This window comes from Achroia grisella, unplaced genomic scaffold (genome assembly GCF_030625045.1).
Source record: "Achroia grisella isolate CSIRO2021 unplaced genomic scaffold, CSIRO_AGI_Agris_v1 utg402, whole genome shotgun sequence".
In the NCBI taxonomy this organism is placed as follows: Eukaryota; Metazoa; Arthropoda; class Insecta; order Lepidoptera; family Pyralidae; genus Achroia; species Achroia grisella.
The window spans coordinates 1835008-1861247 of NW_026712841.1; the positions used below are offsets into that span (position 1 = coordinate 1835008).

General features: G+C 30.8%; 2 protein-coding genes across 2 annotated transcripts in view; both read right to left on the reverse strand.

Annotated features, from left to right (window-relative positions):
• Positions 1-1453: 1453 nt before the first annotated feature.
• On the reverse strand, positions 1454-14092 carry LOC131844518 (ATP-binding cassette sub-family C member 4-like). The gene is made up of 25 exons (XM_059193431.1): positions 13986-14092; positions 13128-13259; positions 12771-12972; positions 12315-12540; positions 12033-12130; positions 11572-11769; positions 11208-11334; positions 10818-10960; positions 9993-10160; positions 9248-9412; positions 8153-8290; positions 7832-7999; positions 7594-7716; positions 6924-7162; positions 6784-6836; positions 6372-6581; positions 5570-5800; positions 5372-5478; positions 4908-5031; positions 4068-4244; positions 3165-3292; positions 2759-2881; positions 2541-2663; positions 2196-2356; positions 1454-1724 (listed from the first exon to the last, which is right to left on the reverse strand). Exons 1-25 carry the CDS (start codon positions 14090-14092, stop codon positions 1454-1456), a joined length of 3942 nt encoding a protein of 1313 aa, XP_059049414.1.
• Positions 14093-16602: 2510 nt separating this feature from the next.
• The window catches only part of LOC131844454 (ATP-binding cassette sub-family C member 4-like), a 47897-nt gene continuing 38259 nt past the window's right edge, over positions 16603-26240 (reverse strand). Inside the window, exons 23-39 of the mRNA XM_059193350.1 lie at positions 25693-25853; positions 25304-25468; positions 24835-24972; positions 24531-24698; positions 24329-24454; positions 23646-23884; positions 23236-23288; positions 22934-23143; positions 22461-22691; positions 21731-21837; positions 21205-21328; positions 20313-20489; positions 19920-20047; positions 19324-19446; positions 18486-18608; positions 17654-17814; positions 16603-16873 (exon numbers count right to left, since the gene is read on the reverse strand). Of these exons, the coding sequence (XP_059049333.1) occupies positions 16603-16873; positions 17654-17814; positions 18486-18608; positions 19324-19446; positions 19920-20047; positions 20313-20489; positions 21205-21328; positions 21731-21837; positions 22461-22691; positions 22934-23143; positions 23236-23288; positions 23646-23884; positions 24329-24454; positions 24531-24698; positions 24835-24972; positions 25304-25468; positions 25693-25853 (2705 nt within the window). The remainder of the gene's footprint in view (positions 16874-17653; positions 17815-18485; positions 18609-19323; positions 19447-19919; positions 20048-20312; positions 20490-21204; positions 21329-21730; positions 21838-22460; positions 22692-22933; positions 23144-23235; positions 23289-23645; positions 23885-24328; positions 24455-24530; positions 24699-24834; positions 24973-25303; positions 25469-25692; positions 25854-26240) is intronic.

Genomic DNA, 26240 nt, shown 5'->3' on the forward strand with positions numbered 1-26240 from the left:
TTTATCGTTATTGAAATCGTCATAGGCATATAGTGCTATTAATTGATTTCAGATATAATTTATCTACACAGAATACAAAACTACAATAATACAACAATATAAGTAAAATTTGGCAGATTAATCAATCAGTTATAATCTTGTTTATTGTTAATGTGTTCAAGAGTAATTACCAATGTAATCGATTAAATTTATTTAACATCAGTGAGTTTGTAAGTATTATTATACACCATTTAAAGTAAATATAACATTTTGTATATACAAATTATGTTATAGACAGGATAGTAAAGTAAGTTATTTATATTATATATCTATTACCTTAAGAGTTATAGAAATCAGCAGACTTACTTGTGTGACAAATTTAAGTTTCTTCTGTTGATATTTAACGGCAAATCTTGCATTTGTATAGACTCCAAGCAAGGTAAATGATGATCATGATCAATGCAGCAGCGAAAAGCAATAGGTGAGGTTTGCTAAAAATTGAAGTGTTGCAGGGTGACTGGCCGTCGCAACAACTCATGTTGAAAGCTCACAATTGTAATTTAAGACAACGTAATATAAATAGCATATTTACATAATTTTAAATACGTGCGAATCATATTAATTTGTTTTGAGTTTTCGTAACAAACATTGTTCAGCGTTGTTTCGGAATTAACCTTAACGAAAGAATGGTTACAGTACATACATGTTTAAATGTCAATTGTTGTCCAAATAAGCATAAAACTCCTAAGTAAAAATCATATCACAACCATAGATAAAGAATGCTTATAGAGTGTTTACAGAAACGTACACTAAGAACAAATTAATAGAAAAGTATACTAATAAAAAAAGACAAAAAGTGGACATATAGAATGAGAGACCATAAATCTTATCCGAAATCTATGATCGATAATGTGTAAGATGAGGCTAGGGTACACTTCATAAAAAGTCGTTTTCTTGAGTACCTCACTGTCTCACTTAATCTGCCTCCAAACGGACTTGCTTTGTATTGTTTAGAAGAATGAAGAGTCAGATAAAACAATAAAATTGCAGTATATGGAGGCTTCTCTAGCTCTCGCTGTACGGAATGCCAATGTATAATCATAGACGTAACGAGAATAACGTGATGGCTACAGTAGTGTTTATGTATACAGGTGATGATATTACACTACACTACATTTACCACCAGGTGGCCACCAGCTTATTTGCCATTGCAGTTAAAAATAAAGAAAAAAGCTTTTTTCAGACATACCTATATATATATTAATTATCTTATATACTATTAATTTGATAATCTAATATTTCATATTAGATTATCAAATTTTTACTATGTTCATATTTATCCGATAAACAAAGACCTACCAGGGTACCGTACAATATAAAAACAAATTTCTTTCTATGAGATTTATTACGTATAATTATATTCTTAAACACTAAACAATACTACAATATTTACAAAAAAATATTAAAACTAAGTCTATTGGTTAAGATTATCGCTGTCATATTTCATCTTAGCTATTTCATATAATGCTTTACTCATACTGTCTGTGGTCTCCTTGACCATTAAATTAAGAGTACTATCTGGGTTGGAGAGCAGAATATAAGGGTAGTCGAACTCGATAGCGTGACCTTTGTCCATCACCAGCACGCGGTCCGAGTCCATGATCGTGTTCAGACGATGGGCGATCGTGATCACAGTACAGCTCGTGAACACGTTACGTATTGTCTTCTGGATCAATGTGTCAGTCCTGTAAATGAAAATAGGTAAACATAATTAAATATCATCACGACTATAACTTCTCTGGTACGAACTAATCGTCATTAAAACTTAGTCTCCATGGATATAAGGAATAGGTAAGGAGTACGGAGAAAGAAAGGAGTGACGGCCTCGGTGGTCTAGCGGTTTAGCATACCGCCTTAACTCCCATAATAGTGGATTCGATTGCACGGTACAGACATGTATTATGTATTCGTGAGTATAATTGTTTGTTTTATTTGAAAATTATCTATATATATTACGTATGTATTAACAAAAAAAATCCGTATTTGTATCACTTGTCTAATGACCATAATACAAGCTCTGCTTAGTTCGGGACTCGATGGCGCCGTATAAATTTTATTATTGAAAGATATCATTATATTATATTAAAGAAAAAATATTTCAGACATAGTTAGCAATGTTGCAGTTGGATGTAACGAAAGAAATAATATATACGAACTGTGGGTCGACGTTGGCGGTAGCTTCATCCATGATGAGTACTTTATTGGAGCGCAGAATAGCACGAGCGAGACAGATGAGCTGACGTTGTCCCATGGAGAAGTTGCTCCCACCCTCAGACACTTTATAATCAAGAGCTGGCACTGCTTCCTTTAGTTCCACCTAATATAAGATACAATAGTTATATAATTAATTTTTATGAAATGTGAATGATCATCATAACGGATAAAAGTTGGTTTGCTCGGGACATGAAGGTATGTAAAATATTGCATACATTAAATTTATTCGTCAAAGATATTGAGACTTGGCGCAAATCATCAATCCAGAACTTAGCATATTAACGTACCAGCTCTAGAGCTCTCCAAATCTCAACGTCGTTGTAATTTTCAAACGGGTCTAAATTGTATCGTATCGTTGCGGAAAATAAAATTGGTTCCTGAGGTATAATGGATATCTTCGATCTTAAATCCTGGAAAAAAACAACCATAAAGTAAATACGATAATGTCGTCTTTATAGTATGGTATATATATACATAGGTATAAATAACGTTTCATGATAGTTACCTTTTTAGAGATTCCTAGTGTATCTATTCCATCAATTTTGATGCTACCTTCGATGTCGCAAAGACGAAAGATTGCTGATATGAGTGAGGATTTACCGGCTCCCGTTCGACCTACTACGCCGACCTGAATATACATATAGACATAAAAGTAAGAAAGGCATTTATTTTTTACAATACATATACAAGTGTACAAGTCCTATACATATTATTATATAAGAAAATTGTACATTCTGTATTATTAGGTAAGTAAATTTATTGATATTGTTATTATTAAGATTTTATATTATGCGAAAAACACTACTGTATTTTATAAGTATTCAAAGTCCAGCTATAAGGATAATCCTACGTATAATACAATTTTAGTTTCACGTACCGTTATAATTATTATTATAACGGTACGTACTTACCTTCCAGCCCTCACGGATGACAAAATTTAAATTCTTCAAAACTGAAGGATCGTCAAGGCCGTATTTCATAAAGACATTTTCAAATTTCACTTCTCCTCTCAAAGGCCAATCATTCGGTGGTATAGTGGCTGTAAGTTTGATTAACCTATGTTATTTGTACCTTACGGATCAATTATAGACATATATTTTTTATTATACTGAGGTACAAAGTCGTCTTGGGATATAATTACTTTTTATAATGTGTTTCAATTAAAGAAATGCAAGAAGTGATAAGCAGTGAAATTAAAGAGTACGGACGCCTGACATTGTAGTTTTACCGAATGGCAACGCATAAGGAGTACCAAGAGTCCGTTAATATATAGGCGATGGTTACCATTTATTAACACGTGGGCTGTCAGTTTGTTTGCCATTACAATTACATAAAAAAAAGCATGATTAATGTCTATTTGTTTATTTTCACTTTGTTCACCGGTAATGAGTTTACATATGGAAAAGTTGGACTGGTGACAAATTTACATCTTATTGCACTAGCATAATCTATTTTAATAGTCAAATAGTTAACTTAGAACATTTTACTTCCATATTCAATTCCAAAATAATAGGCTGTGACATGACATATACTTCTAACAAACAATATTATAAAATACTGTTTGTGTTAGTAAAGTTATACTTGTTTACTTTTCCTATCTATCTACTCGGCAATTATACTAGAGTATTTATCAGTTTTGAATAAAAATGGATACATGATAATGTATTTATAGATACTTTTTCACTTAGCATATTCGATATAACGGTCGGAATAGGAAATAGAAAATGTTGTCATTCAGAATAATAAATATTAAGGTAAACATCAGACATTTACAATTATGGATTGACTAAATTGTTTTCAAAATATTTGCTCACTTCCATTTTCCATATATTTTTCGGAGGGTAGCTTGGTATATTCTAGCACCCTCTCTACCGAAGTCATCTGCCCGAGAATTTCAGCTGTGACCCTCGCTGTCATTTGCAACAACATTGTCAGTGCCATCGACTGGGTCACCGCCATACCCACACTTCCAACTGGTATTACATCGTCATCTAAGGATGAGAGGAGATATAGAAGTTCAGATAGAGCTATGTCCAACATGCAGAATGAAACTAGCGATCATAAATCACGATGTAAAATATTAGTTTCATCTATAGTATAATCTCTAATTTCGTAACGCACATATACTTTACAAGAAATCAAATAGACTTCACTTCTACGCCACGTTTTAAAAAAAGTGTTATTATGCATATTATGTTTTATCATGTACATATAATATTAAACTAGTATCGTGCAATGTATGCGAGATTTATAACAAGGCTATGCTTTCAATGACGTGAGTATTTTACTACAATGATATTTAAAAATATTTTTATACCATCAAACCAAGTATATAATTTAAAAAATCTTACGTCATCAAATCAGTATAACTTTATTTATGTAGGGCTATTACAGATTCTTATATGTCAAATTTACCATCAGTTCGAAGTGCTTTCGCTAAGAAGCTAAGAAGAATACGGTTGTTGGTTGGATTTAGTTTTGGGTTAAGTTGGGGACTTTTTTAAGTACAGTTGATTTTTAATAGATAATTAGAAATGTAATTATTTTTTAACTTTAACATTACACATAAAACACGTTTAGATAATCGTACAATATGGAAAAAGGTGTTAATAATAAGATTCATATTTGGATATTTTTATTTCTGTTAAACTTACCGAATTCAAATAGAAGGAAAATGCACAAAATAATGCCTAGGTACACTAAGCATATGCTATCCAAGTATAAACCAAATGCAGCAGATCCTCCTAAATGTGTGTAAAAGGCACTCGAATGAAGGTCCTAAAATATTTGTTCTATTAATAAATACATAACAAAATACACATGTATATCGAATAAAATTATATAAAAATAACCTTGATATACCTGCGAAATAGTGGGAAATCTTATTTACTGAACATGAAAAATGTCATTCCATTTGTGTTTAAAGAGGACGGTAATTATGGTTTTTTCACTTACATTTAACGTTTGATCATAATGTCAATATTCATAATGAAAAGCAAAATGCATGTCTTCTTAGTCTAGGACTGCATTTAGAATAAATGGTATAAAATAGTATATATTTTACATTAACGGTGTATATCTTTTTCTATTTATATAAAATAGTTTAAAAAGTTGTCACCTGTGCGTCGTCAAACTGTCGCTGAAGTCGATATTGAGAGTTGGAACTCCTAATGGTTACCAATCCCGTGAGAGTAGAATTGATCATTCCAAATACTGGACTTTTAGCTGTAGAATAATCAATAATACAATATATTCATTCACATTCTTCCATTCACGAATTCCATGAATCGCATTTTTTAATTTAATACACACTTACTGGTGCCTTCTAACCGCTTCACTGCCTGAGCAGCTTTGAGGTACCACCTCAGTAAGAATATGAAGACAATAACTAGTATGACGGTGGGTATTAAGGTCCAGGGGAGGGCTACTGCATTCAGAATGAGCACGCTGGTCATGGAGAAATACATTTGCAATGTTATCAATATAGTACGAGGTAACAGTTCATCGATTGCGCCTATGTCTTTTGAGAACCTATTAAGAATACGACCTGAAAGTTAAAACTCAATATAATTCCACGGGTTTATTTCAATTTTATATTTTAGAATATTTTTATCGTTAAGGAAAATGTAATTGACAAAAAGAAAAACCATACCCACCCACCCCCAAAGAAATACCACCGATAATAAATATAATTAAATTAGAAAAGTAAATTGCATTATTTTATAATACTATGTGTATGCATGCATTTAAACGTCACGGCTCACAGTAACATTTATTAATTCAAAGTATTTCAAAGATTTTCTACTACATGTATATGAATATATATATGGTACATACACCAAAATAACATTTTTACAATTTTTGTCTGTATGTCTGTCTGTTTGTTCCGGCGAATCTCTGAAATGGCTAGGCCGATTTTGACGGGACTTTTTTTGGAAGATAGCTGATGTAATAAGGAGTAACTTAGGCTACTTTTATTTTAGAAAAATAAAGTTAAATTCCACGCAGACATAGTCGCGGGAACAGCTAGTATATAATATATGGATATGGTGTGAAATTAAAATTCCATTTCATATATGTTAATTATGGACTAAGTAGTCTCTAATTATGCAACTCACCGGTTGGATTGGTGTCGAAAAATCTCCTGACAGTGACAATTAATTTGTTGAATACCATATTATGGAGATTCCGCGAAGCTCGTGTAGCAACAGACACGAACGCTAAGATTCTTAAGTGTACAAATACTATTAATGTTAATAGTACACAACCATGGATTAAGATATATTGTGAAGTCAATAATGGCCCTATTTTAGTATCCAAGCTAGGATCTAAAAATAAAAAAGAACATGAAAACATTAAAAATATAGAGAATGAACAGACGCAATAACTAACGACAAATAGGCTAGTTTTCCTTTTTTAGTCGAGGTTCAACTTGATTATATAAACAATTGAAATCTATAAATTACAGTAAGCGAGTGAAATTGTTTGAAATGGATTATTTGAAAATAAACAGTGTGAAATATAACTTACCAGGAACTACGCCATCAGGTAAATTTTGAATATATTTGTCCACATTATTTGTCCTATAACAAGAAAGTAATAAGCCATCGAATATTTGAATTAATAAAGCAAATAAAATTATTACAATTTAAAGTAAAATAAACAAGTACCAGAAACTAATCCAGTAGTCTAAAGTGGTGGCGGTGCCTTGGGTTATCAACATAGCAGTAATAGCCAGAAACACCAAAAACCAAGAATTGACGGACTTCAAATAACTGCTCACTACTTCCCACTTCAAGTTACCCGTGGCCCTTTCTTCTGTAGCCAGAATTTGTTCCTTCTCGGCATTTGTGTTTTCATTTTCAGTTTTAACAGACATACTTCTTTTTATAGAATTTGGTTTACCACTCTAAAAGTATATTATTTAAATTAGTATTAATTATTAATTTAGTTTAGTCAGTTACATGATCTGCCTAAAGTTTTATGTTTCAATGTGTTTTGAGATCTTTAGTCAATTTTCAAGCTACAAGTAAATATAGTAATTGAAAAGAATTTAGTAATATTTTCTATATCTACATTGACGGTGCGCTATTGTTTTATTTTACAAATTTATGACAGTTCTTCTTCTTCAACATGATGTAGATCACCATTCGGTATATGAGTTATAGTGTAGCCCACCAGTTGGCATATGTCTATTTGAACGGTTCGTAGCCTGTTGATGCCATAGTTTTACAGCAATCGTTACTGAATTACAATGTATTCAGTTGCAATTTTAATTATATATGAAATTTAAAGTTGTTATAAAAAAATAAATACTTAGATAAAAGACGTGGTACGAACCTTGTCATCAGATATATTCTCTTTTTCTTCGCTATCATCTTCCTGAAGATTGGTCAATATGAAAGAATTTTTTTCTTCAGACTTTATGAGTTCATTATAAGAACCCATATTTTCGATCATTCCCTAAAATCAAATATTTTTAATAATATGTAGGTATATTACATATTATTAACATTATTTCTAGACAAACGTATTAGTATATATAATAAATTATGATTTGCATAAAAAAAAAACTAACATTGTTCAGGACGACTAAGTAGTCGGCTGCTTTGAGGTAATGTAACTGGTGAGTGACAAGTATGACTGTCTTTCCTCTCAAATAACCCTTAATACATCCCTCGAACAATTGCCGGCCTACATTTGCATCCACCGCTGACAGTGGGTCGTCTAGCAGGTAAATATCAGCCTGAAACAAATTATAAATGAAAAAGATGTTATTTTTTAAATTTGGTTCAGTTCTCTAGTATATACAATTATTATTATGTATAAATATTAGATAAATTAATAAAGCATCTATGTAATATTATCTTATCTGTGATATTACTAAACTGCGACTTACCTCTCTATACACAGTTCTGGCCAAGTTTATTCTGGCTTTCTGGCCTCCTGAAAGGGAAATACCACGATCACCAACTAAAGATAAATCGCCGTATGGAAACTGCTTGAAATCTGGCAACAATGAACAAACTCGGCATACCTGAAACATATAAAAATGTTAGTATAAATACCAAGTAATTATTGTTCGACAAATTATTACTATTCTTTTGCCGTATGTTAGAACTGTATGAAGTCTTATAGATAGATAGATTATTAGATAGGTTATTTTTGATTACAAAAAAAAATATATTTGTAAGTCCGTCGTTTATAGATTCGATTAATTAGAAACATTTCTAATTGTCTCACATTGCATTTAACTAGTGGCACTGCCTACCCATTTATAAAATACTAGCTACTCGCCCCGGTTTCGCTCGGGTGTACATGTATTATACATATAAACCTTACTCTTGAATCACTATTAAAAAACCGCTTCAAAATCCGTTGCGTAGTTTTAAATATTTAAGCATACATAGGGGCGGACTATGTCTATGTCATAATAATAATGAGAATGATTATGGTTAAATAAATCCCTTGGACATTTTTAGTGCATCAGTGGTAGGATATACTATAGAACTGAATAAACTTCAATAAGAATTTCAGTACTATATACGGAGTTAGTTGACTTGCTGCCAATTTTTGCCGGCCACTTTGTTTAAGTCAGAATATGTCTACTGTATTGTAGATAGATAAACATATGTAACTAAATATTCTCTTAATTTAATTTAAAGGCGCTCTGTTTCGGTATAAACTAAAGCTACACCTTTTTTGTAAATATACTTTTTTATTTTGAATTATCTTAGCAAACTTCGAGAGATTCAAGTTAATATATTACAAACAATTTTATAACATTTAGTAATCCTTATATAGTAAGTATTTATAGAAATTATAAATACACTAAACAACAGTCTTTAACAATTTTTGATCTAGATTGAATAAGTTGTTCTGTAAAGTACATTTTTTTGTAGTTTTGCATTTAGAAGTTTATCTATTTCGGTATTTCCCTAAAATAGTATAGTATAGCATGAAACAACTAACTGCTGTATAAAAACATAGGTACCTCTTTATATTTCTCAGGATCATAAGGTAATCCAAAAATAATATTTTGTCGAACAGTGCTTGCAAATATCCATGACTCTTGACATGAATAGGATACTGTGCCTTGGATACTAACAGTGCCCGATCGCAGAGGCATTTCTTTTAACAAAAGTTGAAGAAGCGAAGTCTGAAATTAAAGTTTTGATAATAAAATACAATGAAAATTATTATAATTTAGGGCGAAACTACTTGAAACTTCCAAAGAGATTTAGAAGAATGAAATGAAAACGTCAGGTCTTCAGTAGTACCTTCGAATATACTTTATGAGATGAGATCCTGCTCCTGTCTGAAATATCTGTTTTTCTTTGTATATTATGTTTTACCTATGTATATATTATATACTACGAAGTATAAGAGAATATCAGATGTTTACATAACTTCTATTTCAATTTGAAGGGACGGTCTATATATGTCAATTTATGGAATTTTCATGTTATTAGCTAAGTTATAAAAAAATATTCCAATCTATATATTCTATTTTGTTGCAACTTCATTTCAAGAGCATGTGTCATAAAATATTTTAATATCGTGATTGTTAGAACCCTGATTATAGGTATGATTGTATCATGATGTGTAAGTACTCGATGATAGTCTACGGCATTATTCAAGCATGATTACGAAACGAATGAATGTGAAATTAATGTTAATGTATAATATAATCGTTATAATCCGTATATTTATCTTTACATGTTTTCGTAGTTATTTACCTTTCCGGCACCAACAGGTCCAATTATAGCACAAAGTTGACCCTTTCGTACACACATTGATATATTTTTAAGACTACATTCTGTGTCAGGGATGCCATGTATCCAGGATGCAGTGGCTTCTGATATCTCCACGACGATATTGGTGCCTTCTAACTTATGATTGTCGTAGTCGTTGCAGTTTGGCAATTCTAATATAAACATTAATTTTGTATAGATGTTTGAATATCTCTTACCCAATAAAGGTAGATATTTTAATGTAGGCTTTTACCGCAGATAAATAATATCTTAGGTTAAACATAGTATATATTTGTTTTAATTAATTAAGATATATTTGTAGTCTTAATTAATTTTAAAATGTTCATAAAGTTCAAAATGTCAATGGCTTTATATTTGATGGCTCTGTAATATACAAATGTGAAATCTAAGATTTGTGTGAAATATTATAATTATTATTTAAGAACGTCCATCTTTTTAAAGTTAACATATAGAAAAGTTATATTTACACCATAAATTAATATTATATAATACAATTTATATCCTTGAATACATTGACATCAAAAAGTTTTATTATAACATATAAAATTCATTAAAAAACTAAGCAATTATATATACAAAAACATACACATTTAAAAATATAAATTTATGCAGGTCAGCATTTTTCTTATTAAAATATGTTAAGTGCAGTGCAGTTGATATGGATCTGGAAATGTAGTTTATAAATGATCAAATTTTCTAGTAAATTTAGAGCAATATTCATATCGTTTCATTGCACTGTTGAGTGGTATAAAATGTAGATTATACTTGGTAAACACTAGTCGTATTTATCAAGGAATACTTACTCGCAGCAATGTTATTTGTCTCAACTACCGTTTTTGCATTGTGTTGTAATTTTATGTTTCTATTGTACATTTCAGTTGTATTAACCTTGGGTAATTTGTCGTTTGCAGTTGAGACGTCACCCCTTTCCTCTAAAGTAATTAAAATTATTAAAAAATTGTTTGGCTACTTATTTGTTTTATAAAAATGTGATAACTATTCAGTTACCTACTAGCTGTTTTCAGCAAAATCATCTGCTTTTTATAAATCCTCTTAATATGCTTTATCTTTATGCCCAATATTATTAAGAAAAGGAAATTAAGAACATCATAATTAATTATTGTAACTATGATTGTATATTTTAATAAAAAAAAATATATAACATTATATAAAACTTACCCATTGTCATGAATCCTTGTATACGTTCTATTGAAATTTTCACTTCAGACAACGAGGCTATCAGCTGCGGCAGTATCATGGTTATGTTAAATTGAATAATGGAGAAATATTGTTTAATTGGATAAATCTAAAACAAATCATTTCTATTACATATTCTGTAACCCGTTTTACAGTTTATGGTTCAACAAATATTATTCACAATTTGTCTTTTTTTTTTGACCTGCTGCAACTTACTGCTATTACATCGTCAATATATATAATTACACACAGTTTGTTCTTAATAGCGAAAACCCAGGCCTTCGCTATTAAGAACAAACTGTGCATATGTGCTAGTTTAACAAAAATTTAAAGAGTAAAAAGTTACCGTAGATGCAGAAATCATATCGCCACCAAGAATAATTGTAAGAATAGTAAGAAACATGATTGTTCTTTCAGTATATATCATAAAACCAATGAATACGCTCCTGACGAAAATTGACTTCTTGATTGCGCTTGTTTCGTGAGATCGCGCTATTTTTACCGCTTTTTGAAAAGGTATTTCCCATGCGTACATTTTAATTACCTGTAGTCATAAAAATAAAGAACAATAGTTAAAATTCGAATAGGAGGATTCTTTCATAAATATAAAAAAGTCGTTCAAACTTCAAATAATAATTCTTCTATTTAAGGCAGTGAAATAATTTGAAATTATTTTGTATATAATGATTTCACTATTATTCTGTTCACAAATGTCGGAACAAAAAAATAAAATTGATCATAGAAATAAGTACACATGCACAGACTTGTTTGCTTTCAATGAATATAAAATTAATATTTGCGTTTTACCTGAATCCCGTTAATAATTTCATTCATGAGTTTTATTCTTATATCAGTTTTCTGAGCAGTTTGTCGTCTTATTACGGCGGTTAATTTAGTAAGGAAAGCTGAAAGATGCATAATTATATGTATCTAAACCATATATTGAAAAATAATATTGTACCTATATATTGAAGAATATTATAAATCTACGTAAAGTTTGTGTGAGCTCCACTCACACAAACTTTACGTAGATTTGAAAAAAAAATGATGACTATGATAAAAAAAATACAATAAATGAACAGCAATTACCTTGTATGGGAAAAATCACAATGATTACTGAGAATAAGCCAACATAGGGCGCGTATCCTGCTGCGTTGTACAACAGGTACAAAACAACAGAAGTCTGTATCGGTATTAACCATAAGTAGTGGAGGAACATCAAAGCGTAGTCTAATCTGGCTAAGTCGTTGGACAACAAATTGACCAATTTGCCACCAGCCACCTCACCCAGTGCTATTTGACTCATACGTAGTACCTATAATTTAAAACTATACAAGTATACACTAGACACCAGCAATTGGGTTTGCATTAGACACATCATATATTAGTAAATTGCATCGTAGACATTAATAAATTAGTTAGTTCTCTGATAAACTGATATTATTTTTTACTTTGACAATGCAAAATCACTACCTACACTTAGTTGAATTTAGAACTCAACAAAATAGCACAATGAGTTTATTTTATATATTAAATATATCTCACCTTCCTATAAAGGAGTGCTGAGCATGCTATTTTTACTTTTAAACTGAATCGCATAACAAACAAACTATTGTGGTGTTGGCACATCATCGATACAAAGTTGATCCCGAGCATGCCCAACGCGTAAAAGCCAGCCTCCTGCCGCGACATGACCGGGTCAGTCCAGTATGACAACAGCCGGGCGAATAATAATGGCTGAACGGTCCTGGATAAATAGGTACATATAGAAAATAATGTTAACATGCTAAAAAAATTGATAATAAACTATGACCTGATAATGATTTTTACCATTAAGTCCTAATTATCGGTAATTAACAAACGAATGTAGGTAGGCATTATTATTATAAATAACATAGTTACCTTGTAATACCTAATAGACCCACATAAAATGCTCCTGGCATGTATGACAGCCAGTAAGCTTTTTTCAAAGCCTTCCATAATGAAGGATCTCTCTTTTCTTTTTCAGATCTTTTCAATTCTTCTAACCAATGTCTGAAAATAAAGTTATTAATTAAAAAAAGCAATGGCACTACGAATAGATAATGAAATTATTATATATACATAAGTATACAGTTATGTCCTTATATTTTTATCGCTTCATTTATGGTATGGGTGCTAGAGAGTATTCGCGAGCTCATAGTTGCATAGCCAATATTTTTACAAAAATCATGTATACCAGGAAAGATAGTGATAGTTTCAAAAAAGTTAGCGCAATAGTAATAAAAGTTTACGCAATAAATAGAAACTATTATAGCTTTGCCCATTTACTCGTAACCGTGGTCAGTTTATTGCGTAAGGCTTTGCAACAAACTGCCTGAGTCTGTTTTAAATCTGCAAAAAACATTCAAATGTTAATGTATAAAACATATTCTTTGCAAAAAAGCTTATTACGCTAATTAAAACTTATTATTATAGTGTTTGTCAATATGATAATAATATTATAGTAGAAAGAAAATTCAAATAATCTTGTCAATCGTGTGTGATCAAATCAGAAAAGTATTGTATTTATTTAATTTTGTTGCTATTTGGCAGCTTGTATTTACACAAAATCTTAAGTATGTGTTGCTTCATCAGTGGTAGTATAAAAAAATAAATATTAATGACTATTTAAAAATTTATATTAAGTTGGAGGAAATATTTCTATTTCATTTATTGTATAACATATTTAATTATGCTACTAATATAATTAATAAGAATAAACTACATGTATTTAATTACCTTTCGAGTATATCACCCTGTCTTTCGGAGTCGTACTGCTTGTTGGGAACTATGAGGTCCTTTTCGTCAACTTCCCTTTTGTTTCCTTTTATTAACACTGGGCACATCCACAATACAAAAATTCTTGACAAGATATTGGGTTTACTTCGTTTTTTCTGCGTCCCATCATGATAAGTTTTGTATTTACTATTACTTTTTATATTATTTTCCATATTAGATCTTATGATGTAGATCTTTATTATATTTACTTATAAATAAAGCACATTTTAACTCGTGTGCGATAATCAGAGTACGCGCGTTATGTACGAAATGCAGATAAATAATAGTAATTTAATGAAATGATAAATTTTACTTATCTGTGGATGTCATTATTATCAGTGACGATTTATATTTAATCTATAATCGATTGTATCCTCCAGTGTCTGATGTAATCAAATGTGGGTAAGTACCCTATATGGTGTAACCATAAATAATTATTTACCTATTTATTTACACAAAGTATTGTAGTATATTTCAGTACGTACATATGTGCGTGTAGTTATGTATTGCTTTCGTTTGATAATATGAATAAACAAAACGTAGCATATATCATCAAAAAATATTACCGTTGGAAAGTAAATAACAATTAGACTAACAGCAACAAGAATCAACTTGATTGGTTTTGTTTCAGTCTCTACGTCTACTAATCATAAACTGATTTAGATGGACATTTTTTGTGTGTTCAATATTAGTCCAGTAGAAGTAATTGTTCGATATATTTGTTATATTTTTAACAACCAAGTTCTATTTTTTTCCTAATGATATCAAAAACCTTACGCTAATATGGAATAATAGTTGAATAATAGTTATAAACTGGCTAATTTAAGAGGACTGTCATTTCTTCAGTAACGTACCTATGTACCTAAGTGACTAATATTCAATTTTTAAATAATTATATATTAGTCACTTGGAAAATAATCATTATTCCAAATTTATTTATATATTTTTAATATCATCAATCATCAAGAAGACACCTGTCAAGAATCGTATAAACAGTGTATGAATGTAGCATTTTCGCTAATTTAAAGAATGGTAGAACGACTGATCTTAAATTATCAAAATCAAATTCACACGGATACATATTATTTGTTTTGAATATTTTTTGTATAGATTTTGATTCTAGTATTTTTATACATAGGTGGTATATTTCATAATATCTTTCTTCCCATCAATTTTATAATCCCGATAATGGTGTAACTACGGGATAGTTACGTGGTACTGTATTCTGTTTATATAGTTTATATATTTGGATACACCATGTATTTTTTGAGATAATTTTGTTAGGTTATATAATAATTAGACTTATAAAAAAATAAGAACTCTATGTACTGTGGGACTGATGGTGTAATCTCCTACAGAATATGGAATATTTGGATTCTTATTAGTATAAGCAAATAAAATAAATAATTATTTATTGGTGACGCACATTGCAAATTATATTTCCTTTATTGCACACAGTTTTATTTAAGTAACTTAATAAAAAATATTTACATATCTAGTATTTAACTAATCCTATTTAATTCTAATACTATGGGAATCTTATTGCTAATATTAAAACATATAAGTTTTATTACAAAAATAAATACTGAACAATTCAATTCCTTTACGATTTTAACAAATTCATTCGATATTGTGTAGAGAAATATTTTACAAAAATGGGTAAGTAATATACCTACCTACATATATACTTATATCGCGTACTTTATGCTCTGAATATAATAGAGAGACTAGCACATTTTGTTTCACATACACCATGTATTTGTGTTATTGTGTGGCAACCGTAAAAATATACAGTCATGTTTAAACCCCTGTAAACCCCTTTGGTTGCAAAATTAATCATCAAAATTCCTTCAATTTCGTCAAGCATGTGAATTGAAAACTAGTTCGTTTCACTTACGATATCTTTTCAAAATAAATCGTAACTGATTTTGAAATGTAAAAGATACATTGATTAAAATGTGTAACATATACATTTAAATCAATATATGTACATAACGTATGGTATAGGTATATGGATGCCATATTTTTCTGGTTTGTAAGTTGCACATTGATATACAAATAATAAATTGTAAAAAAGATAAGTAGTTAGTAATGAATTCCTATAGGATTCTATGTAAATAAATATGATTACTGTACATAATTAGTTTAGTTCGCAATAAACACTGATTCATTCACAGCCATTAAATAACAACCTCGTGAGTTTAACACTTAGATATATTAGTTATTTTTTTATTTACATAACTTTAAAGTTCACAATACGAAAAGTAAGAAAAATAAAAATTACATTTGACAGTTTTAACATTAAGCAGCATATTCTACCAGTCAACTTATGGACGTTTTGCATCAATTTATTATAGAGTAATTCTAGTACATTAATGTAATGCGTAATGTATTCATTTGTGTTATATATTTATTACTTTATATTATTTTATGTTATTATTTCCAAAGTCGTTCAAAATTAAGAATACGTAGGTCAAAATTTTACATACTTTGAGAAATTGATCAACCAACAATCTTTTTGCAATAATAATACTATTTATTATATATACAAATACTTGAAACGAAAATGGAATTCAATTTACTCTTTATGATTGTCGCTATCATATTTCATCTTGGCTATTTCATATAGAACTTTACTCATGCTTTCTGTGGTTTCCTTGACCATTAAATTGAAAGTGCTATTGGGGTTGGAGAGCAGGATATAAGGATAGTCGAACTCGACAGCGTGACCTTTGTCCATCACCAGCACGCGGTCCGAGTCCATGATCGTGTTCAGACGATGGGCGATCGTGATCACAGTACAGCTCGTGAACACGTTACGAATTGTCTTCTGGATCAGTGCGTCGGTCCTGCATAAATAAATAGGTAAATATAAATAAGACTATTTAGTTATACGATGTAATTATTATCGCTATGTGGTTGCATTAGATTACTTTGTATAATTTAGCTATCAGCTATGAGGTTACAATTAACTTGTTTATTAAAAGATAAATTATTATTGTGCGAAAATTAATTTCAATTCATTTAGTCGTGTCCCGCGATCTAGACTAGATGCTGCATAGACTTGATCCTAGACCGATATCCTACTGTGATATTCTACACTCAAGGATAAAATACGTACTAAACTTAATTTGAATCCTTCCTGTTCCTTTTGCAAGGAAGTGTAACTAACCTCCTTTTTTATATAAATCCTCAATAATTTTTAATTTATAATAGGTATGATTATATTGATTTAGATTGCCTAGTGATAGATGCCTTAGTTTAATCAGAAGTATGTTAGAATGACTGGCTTGTTTGGATCTTTTCTCTAAATATACGTCTCTGATATAAGTAAATAGAGCCTCATGACATTCATAAATCAAAGAATCTAATGTTTAAAAATTCCTTCAAAGTATTCCTTATGCTAAAATGATGTTTTGCAATTGAACATATTTATATACTGCTGTAAGTCACACGATAAACAATTAGGAATAGCTTATAGTCTTATTAGCTTATAGAATCTATGTTAAAGTTAATTTCGCAACCCCGTTCCGGTTATGATTATAGTATAAAATGTTCTTAAGGTATGTATCGACCTTTTAGAAATCTTCGATTGATTTACTCTGTTTTAGGAGCTGACAAATACTTACTGTGGGTCTACGTTGGCGGTGGCTTCGTCCATGACAAGTACTTTATTAGAGCGCAGAACAGCACGTGCGAGGCAGATGAGCTGACGTTGTCCCATGGAGAAGTTGCTCCCACCCTCAGACACTTTTTGGTCGAGAGCTTGTACTGCTTCTTTTAGTTCCACCTAATGTAACGACAATATTAGATTCGAATAGTTATGTTCTCTTAAGAATAAAAATATAATATAATGTCATAATCGCGAAAGTTTGTAAGTATTTTGTTACTCTTTCACGCAAAAACTACTAAACGGATTTTGATAAAAATTTACAGTAATATAGCTTATACATCAGAATAACACATAGGCTATATTTTTTTATCGAAAGTTGTATATTGAAATTTAACGCGGAGGAAACCGCGGGCACATCTAGTATTATATATTTTAAGTAATAATGTAACAGTTCCCAAAAGATTATTATCCAATAATTTAGAATATTATAAAAGGTTTCGTTTTATATGTAAGGGAAATGACAAAAAAACTGGCGACCCAGCAGTAAGCAGTATTTGAAAAGCACTAAGGACACCACTTATCACCAACACATGAGTAATATGGATGTACCGTAATACCACTCATATGCTGCCATTACTAGTTTAATAAACATGACATCACAGGTAATTTCACTGCTTTATCTGCACCCTACATCCGAATAGCTTACAAAGCAAGCTACTTGGCTGCTGAAATAGACGAGACTGAGGGGTACCTCTGACGATATCGATAAGAGTTATAAATGTGATTTAAGCCAGAAATGTACTTAGTACTCTATACTAAATAATGCGGAATATAGTGTACTGACTCACCAATTCAAGAGCTTTCCAAATCTCGTCGTCGCTGTAATTTTCGAACGGGTCCAAATTGTACCGCATTGTTGCGGAGAACAAAACTGGCTCTTGAGGTATTATTGATATCTTCGATCTTAATTGCTAAAAACATGAGCATTATTAATATAAATATACACAGCGTTTTTCATATTATTATTTAATTACCTTGTTGGTAATGTGTTGGTAATTTGTTGTTGCTTGTTGGTGATTAACATGCATAAATTGCCCATCGGACAAAGACAGTACCATACCTATGGTACTGTTCATAGTTATCATTTTTATATACCTATATAGAAATGACAATTATGAACATTAAGTTTACCTTATATTCTACTAGCTGACCACGCAAACGTTGTTAAACGCTATTAAAAAATAGGGGTTGATGGTAGAAGGGTGAAAATTTAAGGTTGTATATATTTTTAAGGCCACATTATAAAAAAAAATATATAAGTTTTGTCCAGATAATACAAATAAAATGTTAGGGGTAGACAACCCTTATCACTTATGGGTATGAAAAATAGATAGCAAACGATTCTCAGACCTACTGAATGTGCATATAAAATTTCATAAAAATGTTTTGAAGGAGCATGGTAACCAACACTGTGACACGAGAATTTTATATATAAGATTATTTATCTTTCTCAAATTCTATGTCTAATTCAACACATTGCACTATTATTTACCTAAGTAAAGTTTCTCTAAGATTTTACCCACAGCGCAATTCTTTTAAACAGAAGATTTATTGATAAAGATATAAAAAGTAAGTAATTACTTATTTTTGGATGACTACGTAAGGAATACATAAAAAAGAACTTACTTTCTTGGCAAGATCTCGTGTGTCTATTCCATCAATTTTAATACTGCCGTCGATGTCGCAAAGACGGAATAGTGCTGATATAAGAGAGGATTTACCAGCTCCCGTTCTTCCTACTACTCCCACCTGGAACAAATATATTGAATATCGTATAACAAAAAATATAAAAATAAATAAATATGCTCTTATTTAACCTAGGTAGACTTTGTACAAAGTCGTCAACGTAAGCTATGTTTCGGTTAGAAGGTGATATACGGTAATGAATTACAGGAATGACAACGAATGTGGGGTACTAGGGCCGCCACATGATAACGTGATGTCCTTGGTGTACTTTATGTATTAACGTTGTCTAGAAGAGATAGTTATTTAGCGATTGCGTCGTGTCAGTTTAAGTTTTTATCTTTTGATACAATAAAGAGTTTCCATTCATTCATAGGAGACAGTGTTAAAACCACTTACAGATGATTTGAGATTACCCATTGAAATTGATTCTATTCTCTCTGTAATATCAGTTCAGACTTAAACGTAGGTGGAAGTTTGATATAAAATGCTACAATCGTACCCATAACCTTTTTAATCGAAATAATGCAACAACTTACCTTCCAGCCTTCTTTAATGACGAAATTCAAATCCTTTAATACTGGAGGATCCTCAGGGCCATATTTCATAAAAACATTTTCAAATTTCACTTCTCCTTTTGAAGGCCAATTATTTGGTGGGACAGTAGCTGTAAATAATGCGCAGGGGTTAAATTGACAAGAGTACTTCCATAGTTAGAAATAGGGCCTATAATTTCTATTATTCACAATACCTTTCGAGAAAATACAGTCTAATTAAATTAAGTTTATGTACATATAGCCGCAACAACTTATTGTCTATGTTTTCTTTTATCTTTAAAATATTAATTGCTTTTAAGCTATTATTTTATATGCTTATAATATTATATTTATTTAGGATATATCCATTACAACAGAGTAGGTATATATACTCACGTCCTACTTCCATATTTTGTTCGCAAGGCAGTTCAGTATATTCAAGCACCCTCTCTACAGAGGTCATCTGTCCAAGAAAATCTGCTGTGAATCTGGCTGCCATTTGTAACAACATTGTTAACGTCATCGACTGGGTCACGGCCAAACCCACGCTTCCAACTGGGATGACGGTCTCGTCTAGGGAGAAATTTGTATATGATTAAATATAACATGCCGAGATACACTCTATACAAAGTGGGGGGAAGAGGATTGTTACTAATGTGGGACTAATAACCCCATTGCTAGCAATGTACCGTGTCAGGTTGCCCTCCACGTCCCCACTGGAAACCATCGTTATAAATCCATGGTGCATTTACCATAATAGGCTAACTACCCTGTCCTCATGTTCATCTTATCATCCTCCACTAGTGCCCCGCCAGCGCAAACCTTTAGCGCAGAGGTGCACCATTCCATTATCATCCATAAGACAAAGTTGTCCGCATTCTCTATGCCACCTATTTATTATTATATCTCATCTTCGTCCTATGAAATGAAATCCAGTAGAGGAAGGGGCAGGGGACCATGAGAATAGCAAGTTGTGAAATCAGTGGTTCTGTTCATATACATAGATGAGACTGTTGCCACTTACTATCTATCTACATTTGTAACGTAAAAAAATTATATACATATGTATAATAATAAAATGAATTAATTTTAATTAACATTATCCTTGCTTGTCCTTATTATATAAAGAAAATATTAGTAATAGATATACATTTCTTACTGAATGAATTTCGAATATTCATGTTTAATGTATTTTATTTTTGAATACGAAAAAAATTAATGTATGTTTATGTTTACTTCCTGTAAGCTAAATATTATATTATAATAAAATGTTTTTGACGAAACTTACCAAACTCAATTAGAATAAAAATGCACAAAACCAATCCGAGGTAGGCCAAGCAAATACCATCCAGATATAAGCCAAAAGCTGAAGATCCCCCTATGTATGTAAAAAAGGCACTAGAATGAAGATCCTGAAACACATTTGTGGTATATTAAAATTTGCCAGGAAGAAAAGTTTTCAGTAAAATTAGCAATGCACTCAAATCTTTAATATAATTATTTACTTAACTATTACTAATATATATATATATATATAATAATATAATATTAATTTAGTTCCAAGTTAAGCTTCCTGAAGCTTGTGTTATGGGTACTAGATAACTGATAAATACATACATATTTCTTTTCGTAATTATATACATATTATATATAGAAGACACCGAAACCAAATATTTGTACTTATAAATACAAATATTTGCACCGTGCGAGGTATCAAACCTGCGACCATCGGAAGGAAAGTGGTGTGCTAAACCGATAAACCACCGAGGTCGTCGTCGGTCGTGTTATATAAAACAATTTAGTTCATAATTTACCTGTGCATCGTCGAATTGTTTTTGTAGACGATGTTGGGAGTTAGAACTTCTAATAGTGACCAGTCCTGAGAGAGTGGAATTGATCATTCCGAATACTGGACTTTTAGCTGAAAAATAGAAAATGCAAATGCAATATTTTATTAATTAAAATATCTAGTCTTATTTTATATTATACATAATTATATATAATGAAAATAGCAATTTTATTTATTTACTAATTATTATTATTGATCATATCGTATATTTAGCAGACTTACCTACCAGTGAACCATAGTCTAAAATAATTGTTGGCGATGTAAATATAATAAATTAAAAACAAATTGTAACAAAATATAGATCTTTACAGAGTTTACAAAATCTAAACATTGTTTATATTATTTATTTATATATAAAGAATAGAGGGTACATAGGATACGTACATTTTTACGATAATGGATAGGTAGCTATTTAAACTGTGAATGATAGGAAGAGATCTGATTGAACATACGCAGAAGCAGATGGAGTTGTTGTTAAAAGGTCTACATTCATGTCAGAGTAACTAACATTAGAATAATCAATGGTAGGCACAAACGAATGGACAAGGAGAATTTTCGTACTTATATGTGAGGAAATTTTTCAGACTTTATAACACAGTACAATATACTAATCGATATTGAGAGCATCAACTAGTACAAATATCAGTTAATCACGTCTTATTAACAAAAAATATTTTAGTAGTTTAAACACTTACTTGTGCCTTCTAACCGCTTCACGGCCTGAGCAGCTTTGAGGTACCACCTCAGCAGGAGCACGAATACGACCACGAGCACTGCTGTGGGTATTAGGGTCCAGGGGAGTGCCACCGCATTCAGAATGAGCACGCTGGTCATGGAAAAGTACATTTGTAGTGTTTCCAGAATACTACGCGGTAGCAGTTCATCTAATGCTCCAACGTCTTTCGAGAATCTATTAAGAATACGACCTGAAAATTTAAAATTACCCTTTATCAAATAAATTACAAACTAAATACTGAAATATATTAAAAATTATTAGTTTTATTCTAGTGAAGTAAATGACAAATAGACAAACTAATGCATTTTGTCATTACGTGGTGAAGAAAATATCATCACTACAAATTCTATGCTAAGATTTGTCATTATCTATTCTATTAAAAAATATATGTCTACAGTAATTTAAAATATCAGAATAAGACTATAAACTTACCACTCGGGTTGGTGTCGAAAAATCGCATAACTGTGATAATTAATTTGTTAAATACCATGTTGTGCAAGTTGCGCGAAGCTCTCATAGTTACAGAAACGAACGTGGCGATTCTTATGTGTGCAAATAATATGAGGGCTAGTATTACACATCCGTGAACTAAAATATATTGCCAATTCATTAATGGCCCTATTTGAGAATCCAAACCAGGATCTGAAAATAGAAAAGGTAATAAATACAAAGGTAATAATAATAATAATAATATATAAATTTGTGAATAAATTATGCATATGTAAACAACTTACCAGGTTTTACGCCTTCGGGTAAATTTTGTATATAATCATCCACATTGTTTGTCCTACAACGGATAACAATTAAAAGTAAATTACAAATAAATTATATAATTATAGGTTTTAGAGCTAAATGAACTAATATTACACTAACAAGGGCATAAAAACTTAATGAAAATGTAAGAATAATAATCAAAAACAATTAATATAAGAATTTTAAGATTACATACTAACTACTGCTTATTTTGGAACTGGATAAAAATTACTTCAATTCAATTCTTCAATCGACTCAAAATTTATACATAACCAGCAAACATAAACTCCTTAATTTATACACAAAATAAATAGTCGAATTATTAAAACCGTCACATTTCTGAAGTCTGTTTACAAAATAAAGAATATCTATATAATAGTAAAATTTATACCAAAAACTGATCCAATAGTCGACGGTGGTGGCAGTGGCTTGTGTTATCGTCAAAGTTACCATCGCCAGGAACACCATAAACCAAGAGTCGACAGACTTCAAATAACTGCTCACTACTTCCCACTTCAAGTTGCCAGAGGCTCTTTCTTCCGCGGCCAGCTTTTGTTCTTTCTCTGCATTTGGATTATCTTTTTCGCTTTTGATAGAAACACTTCTATTCATGGATACTCGCTTAACACTCTAAAATTGTTTATAATTGTAAAATACATATACTATCCCAATTGCAAAAGAATACCAATCTGTGTTATGAACGACAAAATGTAAAGTTTATTTATTTAGAATAATACTGAGTAAAATTTTTAGCGAAGTAAACTTCTGTAATTAGAATTTTACAATTAAATAAAAAAAAAGTAGGTGATATCATTGAGTGAGTTGATTTCGACTGATATAGGTATTATATAAGTTCTGCCCGTGTCGTAGGTATAGTTTCTACATAGAGAATTATGATTATTATATCTACGAGACGAAAATAATAATATATGCAAAATGTTTTTCGATTAAATTCATGACACTACACAGAATGGCTAACCGTTATATATACCTATATCATACTCTAATTGGAAATTATAGTTAGTTCATTACAGTTTATATCTTGTGTTATGTGAATGAAAATAAATCCCCAACCTTGTCACTTGAAACATTTTCTACTTCTTTATCGCTTTCACCTTCTTGAAGACTGGATAACAAGAACGAGAATTCTTTTTCAGATTTTACGAGTTCATCATAAGTGCCCATATTTTCGATAGTTCCCTAAAACGTTAATCTAATTTAGTATACTGTTTCTAGCAGACGTAACATAAGAAATTTGTTAAAATTCAAAACTAACATCGTTCAAGATAACTAAGTAGTCGGCTGCTTTGAGGTAATGTAACTGGTGAGTGACAAGAACGACTGTCTTTCCTCTCAAATATCCCTTAATACATCCCTCGAACAATTGCCGGCCTACATTTGCGTCAACAGCCGACAGCGGATCGTCAAGCAGGTAAATATCAGCCTGAAACACATTAAACATATTCATTGTTTACCTTAAAAAACAATGAATATCATTGTTTTTGTAAGGTTATTTTTGGACTAATTTATACTGTAATTACGTATAGATACACATAATAATTAATCATAATGAAACTTACATCTCTATAAACTGCTCTGGCCAAGTTTATTCTGGCCCTTTGACCTCCTGAAAGGGAAACACCACGATCACCGACTAAAGACAAATCTCCATATGGAAACTGCTTGAAATCTGGCAACAATGAGCAAACTTGGCACACCTAAAAGGAATAAATCACTTAAGTGGGTATATAGAACTGTTATATATTTATCCTAAATTGCATAGCCAGAGTGACACTATGTCGGCTAAAAGGTTAAATGTAACAATAAACTTATATACATTGAGACATTTTGCTGTTATTTTGCTCTTTACAAATACTACTTATTGGGATTATTCACGAAATTAGAAACAGAAAATGGGTGGAAAATTTAATATTGAATTAATTTTTTTTTTGTTTAAAATCAAGATCATGTAATTACGACTGTATATACAACATATATTGCGATATACATATGCGGTAAATTAGAAAAAAAAAATATATATATATATACCTCTTTATATTTCTCTGGATCGTACGTCAATCCAAAAGTAATATTCTCTCTAACAGTACCCGCAAAGAGCCAAGACTCTTGACATGAATATGATACTGAACCATTGACAGTAACAGTGCCCGATCTTAATGGCATCTCTTTTAACAGTAGTTGAAGCAGCGAGGTCTGTAATAAATGACAATGAAATAAACAAATGATAAATAAAATCGAGTAAAATTATATATAAGGAAGAATGAAATGACAAATATACAACTAATAGTGTATAACCAACATCATCAGTATGATATATAGAATAGCACAGTTCAGATGATTTTAGATATAATTATATTATTACCATATAGTATACGTCGTCAGTAGTGAAATAAATATATATGATTCTCATAACTTACCTTTCCAGTACCGACTGGTCCAATGACTGCACAGAGTTCGCCTTTGCGTATATTTATAGAAATGTCAGTAAGGGTACACTCATCATCAGGGGCTTCATTTAACCAGCATGCAGAGACATCCGATATATCTATACTGGTATCTTCTAACTTATGTTGACGACCTGTAAAATATATAATTATTGTACTTCATAAACAATTTTTAATGAGAAATACTAGCTAATAAATTGATGTATATACCAATAATAATCGGCTTGTTCACCAGAACTTATAATTTCATTATTAAATTGGCAGCAAACCCTCGAATAAAAATAATACTAGTTCTAGTACCGTAGTAATATAGTAGTAGTACATTTAAATCTTTCAGGTCATTTTTGAGCGTAAAGGAAAATAGCTAACAGTAATCCATTAATTTTAGAATGACCAGGACGTCGAGTACGTTGAGGTCATTCATATATTGTTCCATGCATGTAATCAAAATTACACTACATCCCAATAAGTTATATCACATTTTATGGAGAAAAAATTAATAAGACAACAAATCTTTCACA

What these genes read in the sequence shown, in the direction of transcription:
- LOC131844518 (XM_059193431.1), bottom strand. Translation starts at nt 14,092, where the DNA reads ATGTGCCCAGTGTTAATAAAAGGAAACAAAAGGGAAGTTGACGAAAAG. An exon ending in TTTCCTTCTATTTGAATTCG is followed by an intron (nt 4,245 to 4,907) that starts GTAAGTTTAACA and finishes TCTCATCCTTAG; the next exon opens with ATGACGATGTAATACCAGTT. An exon ending in CACTAGGAATCTCTAAAAAG is followed by an intron (nt 2,664 to 2,758) that starts GTAACTATCATG and finishes GTTTTTTTCCAG; the next exon opens with GATTTAAGATCGAAGATATC.